The sequence below is a fragment of the Sceloporus occidentalis genome, unplaced genomic scaffold (assembly GCF_023333645.1).
Source record: "Sceloporus occidentalis isolate IW3139 unplaced genomic scaffold, rSceOcc1.0.p SCAF_3, whole genome shotgun sequence".
Taxonomy (NCBI): domain Eukaryota; kingdom Metazoa; phylum Chordata; class Lepidosauria; order Squamata; family Phrynosomatidae; genus Sceloporus; species Sceloporus occidentalis.
The window spans coordinates 81312135-81332651 of record NW_028316983.1 but is presented as its reverse complement, the minus strand read 5'-3'; the positions used below and the strand labels follow the sequence as shown (position 1 = coordinate 81332651).

At 40.1% G+C, this 20517-nt stretch overlaps 1 protein-coding gene across 4 annotated transcripts in view; it reads left to right on the top strand.

Annotated features, from left to right (window-relative positions):
- The window catches only part of SSBP3 (single stranded DNA binding protein 3), a 197425-nt gene that overhangs the window by 154010 nt on the left and 22898 nt on the right, over positions 1 to 20517 (top strand). For 2 of the 4 annotated variants that reach the window (XM_089515212.1, XM_089515211.1), the window contains exons 6-7: positions 19157 to 19237; positions 20060 to 20119. In XM_089515212.1, the coding sequence (XP_089371338.1) occupies positions 19157 to 19237; positions 20060 to 20119 (141 nt within the window). The remainder of the gene's footprint in view (positions 1 to 19156; positions 19238 to 20059; positions 20120 to 20517) is intronic. The other 2 variants (XM_089515214.1, XM_089515213.1) reach the window with 1 other exon arrangement.

Sequence of the window (20517 nt, the reverse complement as noted above, 5' to 3'; positions counted from 1 at the left end):
TTTTCCGCACACTTTTCAAAGGCAGCCCCATGTAGAGTAGTCCAAACAGGATGTAACCAAGGCATGTACCACCGTAGCCAGATCTGGCTTCTCAAGGAATGGGTGCAGCTGGCGCACAAGTTTTAATTGTGCAAAAGCACTCCTAGTCACAGCAGAGACCTGGGCCTCCAGATTCAAAGCTGAGTCCAAGAGTACCTCCAAACTGCGAGCCTGTGTCTTCCGGGGGAATGTGACCCCATCTAACACAGGCTGGATCCGTATTCCCTGATCTGCCTTCCAACTGGCCAGGAGCACCTCTGTCTTGTCTGGATTAAGTTTCAACTTGTTTGCCCTCATCCAGTCCATTACTGAAGACAGGCACTGGTTTAGGACCAGGACAGGCTCCTTGGATTGAGGTGAGAAGTAGTAGTAGAGTTGAGTGTCATCTGCATATTGATGACACCGCACCCAAAAATCTGGACAACCTCTCCCAGCGGTTTCTTGTATATGTTAATAGGGGACAACACAGAACCCTGAGGGATCCCACAGGTCAATCCAGGGGGTTGAACAGGAGTCCCCCAGCACCACCTTCTGGGTTCGCTCCTCCAGGAAGGACTGGAGCCACTGTAGAATAGTATCTCCAAGTCCCATCCCAGAGAGGCGGTCCAGAAGGATACCATGATCGATGGTATCGAAAGCCGCTGAGAGGTCCAGGAGAACCAACAGGGACACACTCCCTTGTCCAGTTCACTGCATGAGTCATCCACCAAGGCAATTAAGGCTGTCTCTGTTCCATAGTCAGGTCTAGATAATCCATTTCATCCAGAAACCCCTGGAGTTGGGAAGCCACCACACGTTCCAATACCTTGCCCAGAAATGGTAGGTTAGACACTGGCCGATAGTTATTCATTATTGTGGGATCCAAGGATGACTTTTTTTAACAGAGGCCTCAAAACAGCCTCCTTTAGGCAGGATGGAATTCTGCCTTGTTGTAGGGAGGCACTGATTACCTCCTTTACCCACTCAGCCTGTCCCCCTCTGGCCTGTTTAATAAGCCAAGAAGGACAAGGGTCAAAGACACATGTGGTAGCTTTTACCTCTCCAAGGATGCTGTCCACATCATCAGGCTGCACAAGTTGAAAAATATCCATTAACACTAGACCGACAGGGTTTGATTCTTTATTTGATTCTTTAAAAAATCTCTCTCTGATCTGGTTTTCAGGGTTTACCAGTCATTTTACGTTCCTTAACTATTTTTTATTTATTTCTAAAACATCACCCCTACTATTCTGTTCTTCTTAATCAACTGTCTTTGATACTATAGATCATTTTCTTCTTTTTTCATTATATATTTGGTTTGTTCTGGCTTGTTTTTATTTTATTTTATTTTAAAACTCAATTTGTTAATTTGCACTTTCTTTTTATTTCTTCCCTCAATATGTCAGGGTTCCAAGTCCTTTGGAGTTTTTTTATTCTCTATCTTCATCCTTTAGGTCCGTGGTGGCAAACCTATGGCACGCATGCCCTCTCTGACATGCAAAGCCATTCCTCCTCTTCCCCCCCCCCCCGCACTTGCCTATTCCTCCTCTTCCCCCACCCTTCCATGCCATTAGCTGCCTCTCTGAGGACAGCTGAAGGCCTGAGAGGGTGGGGAAAAGGGGGAACAAGCTTGCACCTCTTTCTCCTCTTCTCCCCACCCTCCCGGGCCTTCAGCTGTCTCCCCAGAGATAGCTAAAGACCTGGGAGGGCAGGGTGGAAGGCAGAAGTTGTTGGGATATAGAGTCCTAAGAAAATGTGACTGGGCAACAAAGAGTCACTGGCAACCATAATAACAAAGCATTTTTCCACCAGTGCTGAGTCATGGGAAGTGACATCAGAGAAGATGATCACCAAGTGCGGTAAAGTGCTGCAAAAGTACAAAGTCACCCTGGACAGGGAACAGAGATCATTGTGACACAGGAGGAAGAGGCAGGGCCAAAAAGGCCGCATGGAGCCCTTGATATAAAAGGGGAGTGCCTCAGGTCACAATGTGGGTTGCAGTGAGTCACAATGGATGGTAGGTGTTGGTATGTTGGAGTTGTAAGATAGCCTTGTACATAGTGGAACGTCTGAAGAATAAAAGCCTTGTGAAGAGTCATCTGGCTAGAGTCTCTTTTGTCAGCTTCTGGAAGGGGAGAGGCATTTCTCCAGTTTGCACACAGCTACCTGTCGCTCATGAGTGATCCTGGTGCAAAACATCAGCATGACAAATCACACACTGTGCAACAACACTAACAGAAGTCCCACCCCTAGAAGCCAGAAGTCCCACCCCCAGAGGTCCCCCCTGGCACTGGGTAACACTTGGTGCAGGAACATCTTTGAGTTTGGGCTCTCAACCTCTCTAAAGTTCACCATTACGGCTTTAAGTTCTTTTAGTATTAATTGTCAAGCTTATCCTAATTATATTACCATATATTCTAATAACAAATTAATTAGCTCCGGGGAAGCAACAATCTAAAAGTCTGAATGCTAAAATTGGGGATGGGGTGCATGACATTCATGCTGACCCCTTCCCCAGTAACTCAACCACTCTCTGCTCCACCACAATCTTCATCTATTTAGGATGAAGCTCTGTAGTAGGCTACTATGGTGTTCTACACTCAATAGCCTCCTCATACTGGGAACCTTGGTTGAGGAGGAGTTTCAGATCATCAGGGAGAGAGTTGTAGACATGTATATACTCCTAGAGGTCCTCTCTAAAGATCAGTGATAACCACACAAAGTGACGAAAAAGAGGAAGGAAGGAGGTAGGGAGAAAAAGAAATGTGGCAGCACCTTTAAGACTAATTGGTTTTTATTTCCACATGAGCTTTTGTGGATATAAACTCATTTTGGATGCAGTAGGGAGTAATAATAAATCCTTATGTATGGAATATAATAGGAACCAGAAAGATGGAGCTCATTACCCTTGCTGAATCAGTGTGGTGTAGTAGTTTGAACATTGGGACTGTGATTTTGGAAATCAAGATTCGAATCCCCACTGGGCTATGGACATGCACTGGGCAACCTTAGCAAGTCACACCCTCTCAGCCTCAGAGGGAGACAAAGGCAGACTCTCCCTCTGAACTCCTCCACTATGCCAAGAAAATCCCTTGATTGGTTCGCCTTAGGATTGCCATCAGTCAGAACTGACTTGAGGGCACACAACAGCAACAACCTGAAGTGTTGTTCAAAAGGCTGTGTAATGATATAGATCTTTGAGATCATTTCAATGGTCAGTTAGTGTTGATTTGCAAAAGTAATAAATCAGTTTCCCAGAGTTCAAAACTCTTTCTGAGAAGATTCCTTTTGTTATATGTGCCATAGCAGGCATTCTTGTATTAATATATGTAGTGTGCCATGAACCTATTGCCTTTGTTCATACCTCCTCTAAAGACTGAAATTTGTGAATATAATTCAATCCAACAGTTTCGCTTTCTAGTCTTCCTTTGTAATTTTCTTGTCCAAGAACCACAACCTATAAATCGCTTACTGTGTGTCCAGAAAGACTGAAATGTTCTGCAACTGCTTTTTGGATATTACCATTTCTAGTGAAAAATAATGCAAAGTGCTTAATGATGGAGTGCAAAGCGGGGTGAATATTGTATGCTTCCGTGCTCCCTGACAGTTCCCTTATGTGTTCAGACTAATGGGTATCTGTATCCTTGTGTACTGAAATGGCACCATTTAGCATTCACACATAAGAAGAAGGTGTGGACAGGCTGCAAGAAACCCCCTAAATTTGCACAAGATGAAGCAGAGTATCCTGGGACTGGTTGGCTACATTCTTGCACCAGAACACTGCACACTGCAACAAACATCGCTTTTCTTTTCTCTCTGTGTTGTCTCTTAAACAGTTCATAGTGTTATCTTGCTATTTCCTCATGTCTGGACTCAGAAAGAATGCTTTTTCCATCAGATTCTCTTTTTCTCATTCTTTCTCTGTTATTGTTTAATTTTGTTTATGGATGGTGTTAGTGAATAGTGATCTTCTTCCTTGGGCTAGAAATCTTGGTAATGTTTTGGTATTTCTCTGTTTTATAAATCTTGGGCTTTTTCACTGCAGTTTTTTTGAAGTGTCAATTATTGATAAAGTTTGGTTATTCCTGGCCATGTTTTGTTTTGTTTTGTCCTGGGTTCATTGTTGGAGTGCATGCACTTAACATTGAAGTAAGTCTCATTCATCATAGTTTGTGATTTCTTAGTAAATACACATAGGATTGCACAGTTACTGGCCATGTTACTACACTTAAGTCTCTTTCTGTTGTTTTCTCATCTATCTTCCTTTTCATGCATGCTAATATGATCATGTTTCTTTAGTGTGATTTCTCTTCACTGGTGACTTTCCCTTTTCACATTCAGTTCAATATTCTCTTGCTTAACCTCCCATGTATTCATCCTCTATCTCTTACTTATCTTTCACCTCTGATTTCTCTATATTCTCTTCCTTAGTTTTTACATTCTTCTGGCATTTTGTTGCTTGTTAATGCCGGTATCTCTTCCTCAATTTCATTTATTCTTGCTCTTTCCTTTTATTGTTCCTTATCTGTGAAACTATATACCAGTTGATATTCATTTAAAATATCTTTCCCCTCTAAAATTCTCAGCAGCACACACACACATACATCAAACTCAATGACAGGTAGACTTTGGGTGCAACTACACATCATATGGGAGAGCCCTGGTTAAGATCAGTGTTTGCAAAAAATGTAATATCACACATGGCAGAAACGACAGTTCAGGAACATGACACTGGTCTTTAGCCCTTCTTCTGCATTAATTTCACAGTTAAAACCAGCTCACACTGTGAAGCTGTTTTTGGCTTTCTGATAAGAAAAAAAATACCCATATGTTCCCTGTATGTTTTGCCTTATGGCAACTTTGGTAGTGTGGTGATTTAACTGGAACATAGTTGTGGAGTAGCACAATTAATCCCCTCATCCCCCAGTGCCACAGTTCTGATCTGTTTTGGAGGGTTTTACTTCTACTAATAACTTTTTAAAAATACATTATTTCCAGAAAGCTCTGGCTTTGTTAATGGCACTCATATAAGTTACATGGCAGAGCCTTCTTGGACACACTGGGGTTTCAGAGATGTACAGGAGTCTCAAGTTGCTTATGTTTTCAAACAGTGACTTGTTGTTGTTCCTGTTTCTTATCCTTGTTTGGAGTTTTGCAGCTAAACTGAAGATACATTTTCTTGAGCTTTATATCAAAACTGCATAAGTCTTTGTGACATGTGTATTCCAACATTTGGAGATTATTTGCACTCTTAATACATAATTGTGAAGTAGCTTCTTTTTGAAACACATGTACATTTCAGTGTTGTGACCACAAGTAGACAAAAGAAATGAAATGCTTGCTAATAATTTTAAAATAGTATTGAGCCAATTTAGTACCCTGTTCTCTCGACATCTGATCATCTGGGATTGACAGGCTTTATATCTCCATTAATGTGTAACAGGCTTCATGGGGAAAAGTTGAATACCATTCTCCTAGTACTGTGCCTTTTTTTCTCCTCTTCCTCCTCCTTAAGTGACTTTACAAAGAAATAAAATGTATGAACATTATTTTGAAGCGGTTCTAGTCCTCCAAGCAGGTTTGGAGGGTGCACAAGTCCTGTAGTAGGAAGGTGAGTTATTGATCGCTTGACATCTGTCAGTATAAAGTTATGGGCTTATGGGGGGTGAGTTACCAGATAACATGCAAAATAAGGAAACAGGTACTAATGTGTAGGGTCAATACAGAGTAATGTTGGAGCTATACAATTGGGAGATCTAGGTTGTAGCTCCCTTGGTGCCACCTTGAGTCAGTCACTCTTTCTCAAATTAACCTTCCTTGTAAGATTGCAGTGAGAATAAAGGGTGGGGAGTATAACAAATAAATAAACTAACATTTTATTGCACAGTAACTATATGGAAAGACCCTGGGATCCTTAGGTAGTGTTCATGCACAGAAATGTTGCCTTCCTTACATGAAAAAGCCTTATTTTGCTCTTCACATTCTGCACCTTTTAACCGGCATTAGCAGGCAGTTCAGTTCAGTGCTTGATTTATAACTGAGTGTATTGGAGACGGAAAGAGAGAAAGGGGGGAGGGGGAAGAGAGAGAATTCAGTCTCTGCTGAATTGCAGTTCTCCCTGGTCCTACAACATCTGCAAATATTTACAGAGATAACAATATCCAGAGGTCTGGCTTCTTTGTTTTGCTTTGTTTTTAAAGAAAAGGTAGAAAATGAATCTTAAGCTAGGCTGTAAAAGCTGGAAGGGGGAAACCATTTGGTTGGGGGGCACCAGCAGAAAGGGGACTGTAAGACTACAAGGTTTTTTTTTAATATATCCAGCCATGGCAGTTTTAGTGGCCCCAGGGTAGCAGACAGGAAGTAGCAAATGTTTTCAGATTTTTGTTGTTGCCGTTTCTCGCCCAACCCCAAGCCACCAGCTCCTCCCATTGCTGCATAACAAGTTGAAAGAAAGAAAGAAAGAAAGAAGTACTTTGCTCAGATATCTGCCTGTTTGTACATCTGCAGTTATATTCTCCAGAAGTATCTGTCATGAGCATTACTCTTGTAAGCTGATGTGACCATGAGGATTTGATTTACTGGTGTGTGTTGTTTGCCAAAATAATGCCTCACAAAGTCTTGAATTTCCTGCAATTGTGTTATAATTTCTCCCCCCTTTTTTACAATGTGGGCTTGGTTGTTGTTCCATTAAGCCCCTATGAACCAACCTATATATGTGTGTGTGCATGCGCGCGCGCACACACATACACACATTGTGCAGAGGCATGCACAGTGAAAGTGAGAATGAGCGAGCGAGCATCTTGGAAGTAGATTAAATTAACCACTGGGCTTCCCTGCCCAAACAATTATTTTTTTATCTCCTGTGGAGAAAAGTGTGTGTTTAATGCAGGCATTTTCATATTAAGGACCATGGTATCTAGATGCTTAGATGAATGCCCTTCCAACACTAGTCACTTTCGTTTAAGGAATTAGGAAAAGCTCTGCTGCTGTGAGTTGCAATAACCTACTTGCTAATCAGTTTGGTTTAAAAGCAAAAATTGATTTGCAACCCCTTTTTAATTAAAACTGGTAATTTGAGTGGAATCACTCTAATGTTTCTCCATGAGACATAGGAGAACGTTTTGTGATCCTGTAGACAGAGTCTTCGTGCTTGAGTTGATGTACTGGAAGGTATGGCATTAATCTTTGTTTTCGCTTTAATTTTCTGAGTAGAGGCAAAGGGACATTATGGATCCTGAAATCAGGATGCAGAGGATGGTTTTATGCTTTTCTTAATTCTTTCTTTCTCTTTTATCTTCTCCTGGGTTTTCTTTTTTCTTTCTCCTTTTCTTGGCACTGTAGCTTCTAGGCCCAACATATCAGCTCGGGAAGATGAATATTTCTATACCAAAATTCATGGATGCTCAAGTCCCATTATGTATTATGCCATAATAAAATGGTGTTCCTTCTTATAAAATGGCAAATCAAGGTGTGGGTCTTTTGGTTGTTTTTTTTTAATTATTATTTATATTTTTTTGAAAATTTTCAAGCCGTGGATGGCTGAATCCCTGGGTCGATTGTACTTCCCCTCCCAGACATAGAAGTTCTTGCCTCTCTGGGGGCAAGCGCTCAGTATCTATGTTTATCTCAGAAATCAGGTTTCAGTTCTGCTGTTCTTTTTAAAAATTATTTTTCATTGTAATATAAACAATTTAATTTACAATCAAAGTAATATACAGAAAAGGGGGAAAATAACTAATACACAATAGGTCTCCTGACTGTCATGAGAAAAAGAAAAGAGAGAGAGAGAGAGATTATACTACCATTACGGATCCAAGTACAGTAAATAATCCTACAAAATTACTAAAATCCCTAACTATAGATTATTATACAAAGACATACCCATGTTAGTTTGGAAAATCAGTATGCAAAGGAATCTTGTAGCACCTTTGAGACTAACTAAAAGAAAGATGTTTACATCATGAGCTTTCGTAGACTTGAGCATACTTCCTCATCTGAGGAAGTCAGCTCAAATCTATCAAAGCTCAAGCCTACAAAGCTCATGCTACTAACTTCTTTCTTTCAGTTAGTCTCAAAGGTGCTACAAGATCCCTTTGCATACACAGATTACTGTTACATAGTTAAGATTTCTCATTGCTCAAAAAATCCAAAAACAGTTTCCAAACTTTCAAAAAGTCTCCAGTTGGTTTATCCTTTAGAACCCACATTAATTTGGCCATTTGGGTTAGTTCAGCAACCTTAACAATACATTCTTCCATCATCAGTGCTTCAGCCCTTTTCCAAGTTTGAGAAAGTAACATTCTTACTGCTGCTGTCATATATCAAAGAAGTAATCCATATTTACTCTCCAATTCTTTATCCATAATACCCTACAAAAAAATTTCTGGTAACATTACAAAATCTACTTTTAATTTTTTTAAAAAAAATAATTTATAAATCTTAGATCACTAACTTTTCACCTTCTGAAACCATAAGCCATCCTTATATTGGCATCCCCAACATTATTTGAAACATTCTGGACCATTTTCGATAGCTGGTTTGGAGTTAGATACCACTGTACATCATCTTATAGAGGTGTTGTTTTTTTTATTCACTGCACAATGTAAATTTTATATTCTTAGACCACATTTCCCCCATACATCCATATAAACATTACACCTAACATTTTGGGCCCACCTTATCATATAATCTTTCACTGGCTTCATCTTCTGACTTTAGTTTCAGAAGCCATTTATACACTTCTTTACATAGTCATCATCTCTACACAAGTCTAAATTAACCTCATTTTCTCTAACCTCTATGGCTGCATTATTCTAGTTTTGATTAAATCTGTCCTTAAGTTGCATATACATGAGATCTTTGCTTTCCTTAAGAATCATCTCCCTCGATTTAAACTTCCAACTGTCTTGTTCAAGATAAAAAAGGTCATAGTAAAGCAACCATCTCCCATTTTTAACCCATTCTTTCCTTTAAAAGGCTTCCTGTAGTAAGGTGGCTAATATTATCTTAGAGAAAAGACTCTGTAGATTTACCAAACACATAGGAGAGCATTTCTAATACAGTAATTTTAAAATGCCAAAGATAACGCTGCCAACCAAATATTAAATTATGACCTTCAAGTTCCAAAAGTCTTACATCTCTAAGCAATATGTATCCTTCAACCATACAAAACAACAGGCCTCAAAATTCAATATGATATTAGGGACTCCCAAGTCACCTCTTTCCTTAGCAATGTCCAAGGCTTAAAATTTTATTCTGGGTTTCTTTGCCTGCCAGATAAATCTGAAAATCTCTTTTTTTTTTGCCACTGCACAAAAGTTATTCTATTTCTTGATCATTTGAAAAAGAAATAAAAGCCTTGGCAAGACATATGCTTTTATTACTGCAATTCTACCCCAAAGGGATAAATTTAACTTTCTCAATTTTTCTATCTCTTTTAATTTCTTTTCAAACTTTTCCATAATTGTTATGAAACTTGAGTTCTACTTTTCTCATGAAGTCCCTTCCTTCTTTTATTCCTTCCTTGACTTTTATTGCTTGGAAGTGAGTACAATGTGTTTGAAAGCTTTTCTCAAGGAAAATAAAACTTTGAAAGTGATTTGGAAACCCCTTTTTGCTACCTGTAGGTTAGGGTCAGAAACTATTCCCTCCCCATTTCATTTTTGCACGTATAGGTCAGAAACTTGATATACACTGATGGTGCTAAATAAAGTTGTGGTTGTTAGAGTAATAAAATGAATACTGTCAGAAGAAGAGATTCACTGGATAAGATCTACATTTCCATTCTGGTTTGACTCATCAGAGTAGGGACCATGATATGGCTGTACCTGTGCTAATCAGTTTGCTGGCTTTACAGATAACACAGCAGTTATCAGGAGGCAGTTCAGTCGCTTGTTCCCACTTGTGACTGGCCTGATGCCTCTGTCATCAAGCAAGACCTGACCACTTCTAGTACACGTTGAGTCTCCCTTATCTGAAATCTTGGGTCCAGAAGAGTTTGAGATTTTCAAAATTATTTTATTGTATCGGATTGGATATTGTAATATTTTCATATACATAATGAGATATCTTCGAAACCGGACCCAAATCTAAACATGAAATTCATTATATACCTCATACACATAGCTTGAAGGTAATTTTATGCATAATATTTTTAATAATTTGTGAGCATGAAACAAAGTTGGTGTACACTGAACAATCAGAAAGCAAAGGTATCACCATCAAAGCCATCAGATTTCAACATTCTGGATAAAGGGTAGTCAACCTGTATCAGGGGCCCTTACACACTTTTAGCACAATGTTTTCACCTTAACTGCCATTATTCCATCCTGGGCTTTGCAGTTGAGGAAGGGGCATTAAGAATTCCCTGCTAGAGTGCTGTGTGTGCAGCTTCCACCTCACTTTCTAAAATTGTAGGTTCGTCTTCATATGGTTCTTCCTCAAATTAATGTGTCACCCTTTCATCTCTTTTATATAGTTTTCCCCCCATATATTGTTTCCATCGTCTTTTTATTTCTACTTAGTCATGTAATGTGTTCCCCTGTTGAGTGTAGGTCATCCCTACTCTTGGTTTAAATTTCCCTTGATTTCTCAGATGTTGTGGAAGAGATCTCTTGTTCTTCCTTTTTCATTGGTTCGCTTCTGTTTCTCTGCGTTGATAATTACAGTGGGCCCTTTCCTTACACGGAGGATCCGTTCCAGAACCCCTCCCCGCATAAGGGAAATCCCGCATATGCCATACACCCATACAGCTTCAGCATATGCGTATGGTGTGGGCGCACTGTATAGTAGTTCTTTTCCTTGTGCACAAGTCGCAGAACACTTGCATTTAGCGTTATGACCCTATTTCTGTCACTTTTCATTTTTCCTCCCCTTCGGTCCCTAACTGTTAAAAGAGTTACATCAGTTATCCATTGAGGCTTATCTTTCTTTTTGGATACAGATTGTGTCTTTCTGCATTCCTCCCTGATGTTGTCCCTGGCTTCAGACTGGAGTTTATCTGGTTCCTGGTCAATTAGGCTTAATAGTGCAAATCTATTTTTCATATTCTCTTTAAATGCTACGGGGATGTTCCTCAGGTTGTATTTTGACATGATGGTTGGTTTAGTGTTCTTCTTTCCCTGTACTCTAACTTTTGCTATTAGTAGTTCACGGACTATGCCATAATGTGCTCCTGGTCTTGTTTTTGTGGAGACAATGGAACTTCTTGGTCTTCTACTTCCAGCTATGTAACCCATTTGATTTCTGCATTGGCCAGCAGGTAATGTCCATGTATAGTCACTTCATGGGTTGCTTGATAAATATGTTTGCAATGAACAAACTGTTGGGCTCACAAAAATGCCATCAGTCAGTCTCCTGCCTTATTTCTTGATCCTAGGCCAAAGTTTCCTATAAATTCCTTATTTGATTCGGCTCTGTTTCCTATTTTTGCATTCCAGTTACCTTTGTTTAACAAAAAAATCCCATTTCGGTGTGTGATCAGTTTCCTCTCAAACTCTCACATACAATCTTTCAGTTTCTTTTTCTTGCCTCTGTGGTTGGTGCAAAATCTTGGATTATGGTTATATTAATGTGTTTTCCCTGAAGTCTAATTCACGTTACAGCCTTTGACTGCTTTTGCTACATCTCTACTAACTCTAAATGCTACCTCATTTTTTCTTAACTTTTCATTTCCTGAGTACAAACACTGTGTAATTGTCGGACTCAAAATGTTCCATTCTTGTCCACTTTAACTCGTCCACCTCGAGTATTGCAATGTTTATATGTTCCATTTCTTGTTTTACTATGTTGAGCTTCCCCTGATTCATACTTCTTACATTCCTGTGTTGTGCAGCTTTGGACTTTCCTTTTGCCTCTAAGCATATCCACAGCTGAACTTCCTTTTGGCTTTAGTCTAGTTGTGCCATTAGCTACTCATCGTAGTCCTCTGCTCTACCCAAGTAACTTAATAAGTACATCTTGTTTCACTCACATTGTCTCATCATAAGGTTTCTGTAAAGCTAGCGGCTCAGGGGGGATCGGTGGTAACTACCTTGTTACACCGAATAATAAACACATCATTCAGGGATGGGCACTTTCCATCTACAGTGCGCCCATGCCATACGCGGGCACGCCATACGCGGCCTTGAGCATACGCGCTCAAGCCGCGGGGCGGAAGGGGCGGCGCGTCCCATTCAATTGAATGGGCGCGCATGCCCGTTGCGCCCCGCGCGCCATCGTGCCGCCACGCACGAGCCCCATTGTTTCCAATGGGGCTCGAGCATAGGCGGAATTCGCCTTACGCGGAGGGATCCGGAACGGATCCCCCGCGTAAGGCGAGGACGCACTGTAATTTGAAAACAGCTATCGTAAAACCATTGTTAAAGAAGCTCTCCCTTGACCCCCTGATGCATAATAATTATCGGCCGGTATCGCTATTGCCATTTCTAGGGAAGGTGATCGAGAGGGCGGTCGTAATCCAGCTTCAATCGATCTTGGGTGAAACTGATTTTCTAGACCCATTTCAAACTGGCTTCCGGGCAGGCTACGGGGTTGAGACTGCCATGGTCGCCCTGGTCGATGATCTCCGTCTGGACATGGACAGGGTAGCGTGTCCCTGTTAGTGCTCTTAGACATCTCAGCGGCTTTTGATACCATTGACCATGGTATCCTTCTGGGACGCCTGAGAGAGTTGGGAATTGGTGGCACTGCGCTCCAGTGGTTCTGTTCCTACCTGTCGGGTCGGTCCCAGATGGTGCAGCTGGGGGACGTGTGCTCCGATAGGAGGGCACTTACATCTGGTGTCCCTCAGGGAGCCATTCTGTCCCCCATGCTATTCAACATTTACATGAAACCGCTGGGTGAGATCATCCGGAGACACGGGGCGCGGTGTTATCAGTACACTGATGACACCCAGATAGTCTTCTCTGTGCCTCCGGCTGCTGCAGTGACCAGGGATGGCATCTGTCCTCTGGATGCCTGTCTGGAGTCAGTAATGGGCTGGATGAGGGAAAACAGACTCAGTTTGAATCCAGAGAAAACGGAAGTGCTTGTGATAGGTTCTCCTGGCCCGGGAATGGTTGTTTGTCCACCTGTCCTGAACGGGATCACGCTCCCCGTGAAGGACTCAGCTCGCAGTCTGGGGGTGCTTCTGGACTCGTTGCTCCATCTTACATCCCAGGTGGATGCGACGGTCAGGAGCACTTGTTATCAGCTTAGGCTGATACGCCAGCTGCGACCCTACCTGGGCCAGGGGGACCTTGAAACGGTAGTACATGCTCTGGTAACCTCTCATTTGGATTTCTGTAACGCGCTCTACATGGGGCAACCCTTGTACCATACTCGGAAGCTTCAGTTGGTTCAAAACATGGCAGCGAGACTGGTCACTGGCTCTTCCAGGACCAGTCACATAACACCAATTCTGAAAGATCTCCATTGGCTGCCTATTCGCTTCCGGGCACAATACAAGGTGTTGGTTATTACCTATAAAGCCCTATATGGCTTGGGCCCAGGGTACTCTCTCCTCATTGTTCTTGTAATCTTGTGCTAGTTGGAAAAACTTTTTAACTGGATTTTAACTGTTGTAAGATATTGTGAGATTTTATATTTTTTGTATTTTAATTTTTTGTATATTGATTGTATCGTGTTTTTGGCTGTTGTAACCCACCTTGATCCCAGGAAAGGCAGGCTAAAAATAAAGCTTTTATTTTTTATTATTTAAGTGTTAGCAATAGTGCCACTGTTGTTTCTGACAGAGCCAGAGAGCCTCTGCCATTGTCACCCTTCACTACTTTAGCTGCTCAGTAGCTACACTACTCGATAGTAAATTGTGAAAGATTAAATAATTGAATGCTGAGATGTTGCTATGTTGTGAGAATGGTACCTGTGCTGGCTCCGTTATATGACAGAAGCGAAGATTCAGAAAGGGATTTTTGATGGAAGTGTATATCAAACCCTTATTCTCTTATTTCATGCACACCTGTTGAGAATGTAAACGTTGTAGGCCACTAATTCTTGTTGTTGTAGAAATGATGTGGTGGGGAACCGGCTTAAGTATTCTTATTTCAATTGAGGTATTTTGACTATTTCGTTCTCAATTCTATGAACATTTCATTTTTACAGCCAATTTGCTCGATTGTTGCCATAAATGAATGTATGTGAAATAGTTGGATGGTTGCTTTGTGCTTTCTAAAAAGCTGTTCATATTTGGAACTGCTGGATTTCCTTTAGTAGTTAGCTAATGATACAGTTGGGAAACATAATGGCTTTGTCGTTTTCTTTTCACTACCCTTTTCAATTAACAGCATATTATTTCTGCTTGAAAACTACAGTGTGCCTCAGAAAAAGGTAGAAGTTATCTTTTGAGGAGGCACAAATGAAGCAAAGTACTATAATCTGTTAGGTTATATCTTGAGTAGAAGGTATTTCTTAACACTTTTTTTAATAGGGGAGGGTTAGTATGGATCATATATAGTGTTGGGTTTGCAGATGGGTGCAGTTTTGAATCTCTAGCTAACTATGAAACCCAAAATATTTCCTCAGGCCTATTTCAGAGTTGTTGTAGGGACAATAACCCTGTGTATCTTGTCCTGAGTTCACTGAATAGAGACTATGTATTGAAAATAAAATTGCATATCAACTGTGTTTAAAATAAATCAAAAGGGGACAGGGAGATACTGTTGTACCATTGAACTATAGGTACAGTGCACCCGCCCCAGCTGTGGGCTTGCCATCCACGGATTTGAGCATCTGCAGACAGCAAGTCCCATTGACTTCAATGGGCATACATTCATGCAGTGCTGGCGGAGTAGCTGTGCATATGCATGTAAGCTGCCATTGAACACCATGGGACTTGAGGTCCAATGGTTTTTGGCATCTTCAGGGGAGTCCAGAACGGAATTCCCACAGAAAAGAAGGGCCCACTAGTATATGTCACTTTCTGATCAAGAAATTATGTCAAATCCTGATTAAAAAATTAAAGCAAGTTCAAGAACACTTTCACACTTCACAATTATAGCTCTATATTTCACTTAAACTGCCATGGCTGCACCCTGTGGAATCCCGGGGCATATAGTTTGGTGAGGCACTGGAGCTCTCTGGCTGAGAATTCTAAATGTCCCTTCTTAAACTGCAAATCCCAGCATTCTGTAGGATGGAACTGTGGCAGATAATTTGAAATCATAGTTCTGTAATTATGTAGTGTGCAAGGAGTGGAGATATGTTATTGTTGTTGTTTGTGTGTCTTCACATCATTTCTGATTTATGGCGACGCCAAGACAAACCTATAACCAGGTTTTCTGGGGCTGAGAGTGTGTGACTTGCCCAAGTGGTTTCCTAGTGGATTTCCATGGCTGAGCAGGGATTCAAGCCCTGGTCTCCAGAGTCATAGTCCAATGCTCAAACAGCTACATCACGCTGTCTGTGAAATGCAATAAATGATGATATAGCACATATTTCTGTTGTAGATATTAAATTGGCACTTTGCTTGTGACATTCTCTGGCCAGATGGCCTGGTTTTTATAGAAGTGTTGGGTCTGTAAGTAGGGTGATCCAGAAGCAAGAGGGAATGCGTCCTACATAGATTTGCTGTGTGTGAATGTGTCCAACCTTTTATATCCCATGTTTCTAGGCTTTGCCAAGTGGCATCGTTTTGGCATGATATTTTATAGCATCAGTGATGAATTTTTATCTCCTGCCTGTAGTGCATACAACGGCTTTGTTACTTCTTATCCTGCTGTAGTACAAGAATTGTGTAGTAGTATTGTCAGGATTCAACAGCCATATAGATCTTGGCACTCTTCTTGTAGACAGAGCTAGACTATTAAGCCCATCTGCAGTTGCTGCCAGTAGGTGACCTGGGCATGCGGAGGCCATTTCAGAAGCTAAAACAGGATACTGCCAATAGCAGCATCAATTGTCATGGATTGTTTTGTGGAGATAATTCATTGTCACGTCACACAACACTCAGTAGAAGTTCGGCTAAGAATTAAATAATATGGTTCAGAAGAGGAAATCCATGAGGTACTCTGAATCTGGGTGGTATCGCTGAACAGCTGACTTCCTAAATGAATGTTAAGTTTTAATTTTTAAGGTCAAGCTTTGTCAACCCTTTATCCCAGAGACCATTAACTCCTAACTTGCAAACAGATGTGTTACGTGCCATATGCTTTTTCTTAATTGTAAATACTTTTAAAATAATTTATCACCTTACCTTTCTGGAAACTAATAAAGAGAATATAGACTTTGGGTTTTTTTTTTAAGGTGGAGCATGTGATAAATTAGTGAAGAATATGTTCTTTATGAAGGTTGCCTCTTAAAAGTTATTCAGTATCAGTACAAAATACACATGCGTTGTGATAGAAATGAAATTCACATATATGTTTCAGACATGGCATTTTCTGTAAAAACACCCTAAAGCAGAGACCTGTTCACTGCTTACAAGGAATGGAAAACAGTGTTTGAAACATACATGTATCTTCCACATCCAGTATTGGGGGCATGCATTTGAATGTCAATACTAGAGCAAAAAAAAAAAAGTACCTTGCAGGAAGCAATTCTTCATTCTCAGTTAAAGGAGTTAATGAGCAAATGTTAGCACCCTACATACAATGGGGCTTATTAATGCAATGGGAAATCAGTTTCTGCGATCACGTAAACATAACCTGGAGGATCAAGCAGAGTGTCTGCTTCTGTTTTAGAGCTCCGTTTGCATCTTTCTGTGTTAACTCCTAACAATTTTTTCTCTTTTATTTACATTGCACTCAAGTTTCCCTAGTACAAAAGATTTGCAGGTGCAAATATGTCCTGCCTTCATTAACTTCCCCTCCCCTTTTAAATTTATGTGATTTCAATTTTCCTTCCCTGTACTGTTAATTAGGGGATCCTCTAATCAGTACCATTATCACAGTGGTATTCATGTTTAGGAAAGCTGCTAAACAAATGCTTGCAAAATTGCTAAATGGCTAATTAATGTCTGTTAATTAAGAAAATTGCTCATGGTAACAAACCGTGCCATTGCTGGCAGCAGCTAGAAGGCGAACACTTGTTGAAATTACTAACATGGCAGGTATAGAACATCTGTTCCTCTGCTTTTCCTGAAGTGTGTAGCTGCTGCTCATAATGTACTTACAAGTCTTGTTTGCTTTCCAGACCAATTACAATTTTCTTTTTATTTGAGCAAAACATTGCACAAGGAACATATGTATATTATAGTGTAAATCTGAATATTCATGTTCTGGAGCACACTTTTCAACATAAACTTCTCATTTCCTGGAATGAAAGAAATTGAAATGGTATTGCTGGACAAAAAGTCCAGTGTTGCTGTATTGCAAAGTTAAAACTACACCAAGTAATTTCTCCTCTCTTCAGGCATATAAACATACCTCTAAGTTAATGAAGTAGATGTGCTCCTGAGCATTGCTTCTATGACATAAAATTTGGTATCAAAGTCAGAAGTAACATGGAACGAATAGGAATTGTTTCTGTACCACAAAAAAGAACAGTTGAACACTTTCCAACAAACTTTTTATTCAAAACTAACAAAATATGCACATGTACAATGCAACAGTCCCATTAGGTCAGCCTAGCACTTTGAGCTTTTAGAGATCATTTGACAGCTTCTTCCAGAATGCTCCCAATGATGAATTTTTCTTTCAGCATCCACGTTTCTTATGATTTTCATTTTGGTAACCAGACCCCTAGATGTGTGTTTTTTACCATGTTGAGGATAGCCTGCAAGGCAGACTATATCAGAATCCCATTCTTTCCTTGTTCAAGGTTTGTGTAATTGTTTACTCAAAGAAGGTGATCCAGTCTGCCGCCAAAAGACTGTTTCACCTACGCTTCTTCACCATCCTCCCAATGCTGATGCTGCTAAAAAATCTTCCATTTAGACACAGTACAAGTTGGAAAGGTGTTTGCTTAGCAGGCTTTAAAAGCTTTGTAAAAAGGAATTTATTTAAACATGTAATCTTCTTGAAGGATATTTGAAATCTCAAAATAATAAAACCATAGTCTCACATATGAATCTGTTCTTTAAAATCAGAGGCTGGCAGACTAATAAAGTGGGCCTCCTACATAAGGAATTTAAATCAAACCCAGAATTTCCTCATAATTCTTCTTGCTCCTCCTTTCTGGTACCAAACTCTTGACCCACAGAGCAAGTGAAATTGCAAAGTACTTTGGCTACTCTGATTAGGAAATACAGTGGTGAGCAAGTTCTATAGACATTCTTCAAACAAATGAAATGCATTTAATGATTCAGACTCATGAAAAATTGAGACAGTATGTTGCACCAGAGGACTTTTTGTTCAGCTTGTAGAAGCTATATTTTCCAAACCCATATCTTGACCAACATGGCCAAAAGGAATTGCAGGGTTTTTTTGTTTGCTTGTTTACTCAATTCTCCTGATTAGCATAATTTGAATAAAGTGTGTATTAATGTGGGCAGATGCCAGGGCACAGTTGGTGGACATGTTGCAATTCTGTGATGCCATGTGTGCAACTTCCAGTATTACACTAGATGAAGCATTTTTTTTAGATATTCTGGAGTTGATTATGTTAATTGAGATCACAGTTTGCATCTATTAAGGTACAGCAATGAAAATGTTTGCTCACAAATTATGTGTTTCCACACACTGGACCTATTTTAGTCTGTCCATTGAACAGTGGATCCAGATCAGAGCCAAGATGCTATTCTAGTAGTGATTTCATTTGCTATTCCAAATACTGCAAATGCCAGAGGACTCAGTTGGTCAGAATTCTAGTACAGACTTAGAAATGTGATGTGGAAAAAGGATGAATGTTATTGTTTGACATCTGTTTTTACTGTCTTTAGAGGAACTGCAGTTGCATTTTCAATCCCATCTGTATAGCCATAGGGACTAGAAACCTAAGCTTTAGATGGATTTTAAAAGACCCAGATGCTTGAACACATAATCAACAATCCTCTTTGCCTGTCTTTGGTTTATAATAACTCTTACAGTGTGCTTGATAGTTTATTGATTCCCTCTCCCCACCCCAGTTTTCAAAGTTTTCAGTGTGTAGAAACAAACCTTTTGCTCCCTATAAAGTTTCACCAGCTTGTCCTTTTAAGCCAGATATTTTCCTGCACATTTTTTGTGCCTGACCTATAACTACCTTCTACTATCTAACCTCACAGGGACCGCCTGGCTCTCAGCCCTCGCCACACGCACAGCCTCCACCTCACAACCCCAACAGCATGATGGGACCCCACAGTCAGGTAAAGACCTTGCAGGGCACTGCTGTGATATTTGTGTTCTGTGTGAACTCTTCAAGCATGTGGGAGCCACATCACTCCGCTCATTTAACCAGTTTAAGCTCTACTAGTTTGTGGAGCTCTGCAGATTTACATCTACTCAAGATATGAGCCCTCAGTATTGATTTCATTCCACTTCATTCCACCTCCACTAGGAAGTCTGTTTCTCTTGACTGTATTTTGTTCCATTGACATTAGATTAGAAAGTAGCTTTCAATTTTAGACATGCTAATTTGCATACAAATATCATTTTTTAATTCTTTTTTTTTTCCTGAATGGTAGTAGACATTCATTATATGGTTTAAGTGATTGTTTTTACTACTTGTCATTGGAATAGTTTAAATCCTCTCCTCCCCAACCCTTCCTTTCATTTACCAGTCTATGAAAATGTATCAACAGTTTAGCTGGCATTCTCCTTGTGCTAATTTTAGCGGCTGTACCTAGTACTGTCACAATTTATTGAACCAAATAACCATAAACGAAATAAAATACAACAAATGCCTGAGAAGAGTTTTGAGTATGACTTAGCTTTTGTCTGAGGGGTTCTGTCTGTGCAAATACACAAGTTGTGTGAAATTCAATGTATTAAAATATTAATCCACGTGGTCTGCAGTCCAATACAAAATCAGATGTTTGGTCTGAGATGTCTGTGAGTGTGCTTGTGTGTGGAATAAGGAAGGCACAATTAATTTGAGTATTTAAGGTACAGCAGTGAGGAAGTAACGTTAATATTTATTACCACTCTTGCATCTGCATTCCAACTGAATTAATTTTATATGCTTACAGCCTTTTATGTCACCAAGATACGCAGGAGGTCCCCGGCCCCCCATCAGAATGGGAAACCAGGTATTGTATTTCTTCAGTCTTCATGTCAAGGTATTTTAAAATACAATTCAAACTTAGATGTACATGAATGAAACTTTGAACATTGAAGTCATAACAAGTTTTGACAATTTTTTCCTCCTTCTTTGCTGAAGGGCTATTTTAAGCATACTTAATCTCAGGTAGCCTTTTGCTGGCAAAAGCACAAATGCATAAATCTTAACAAAGCTTGGGGTTAGAAAAGTATACTGTCTGTAGTCAGGTTCTTTCTTGAGTTTGTGCAAGCTAAGCTATAAGAGGTGCACAGAAGATGTGTTGAACGAATCACAAAAACATCCCATTGTGTGATGGGCTCTTTGACATTTCTTTGAAGGAATACCTCAGAAATAATATTTTCTTATTGAATTTTTTTGTAAGAGACT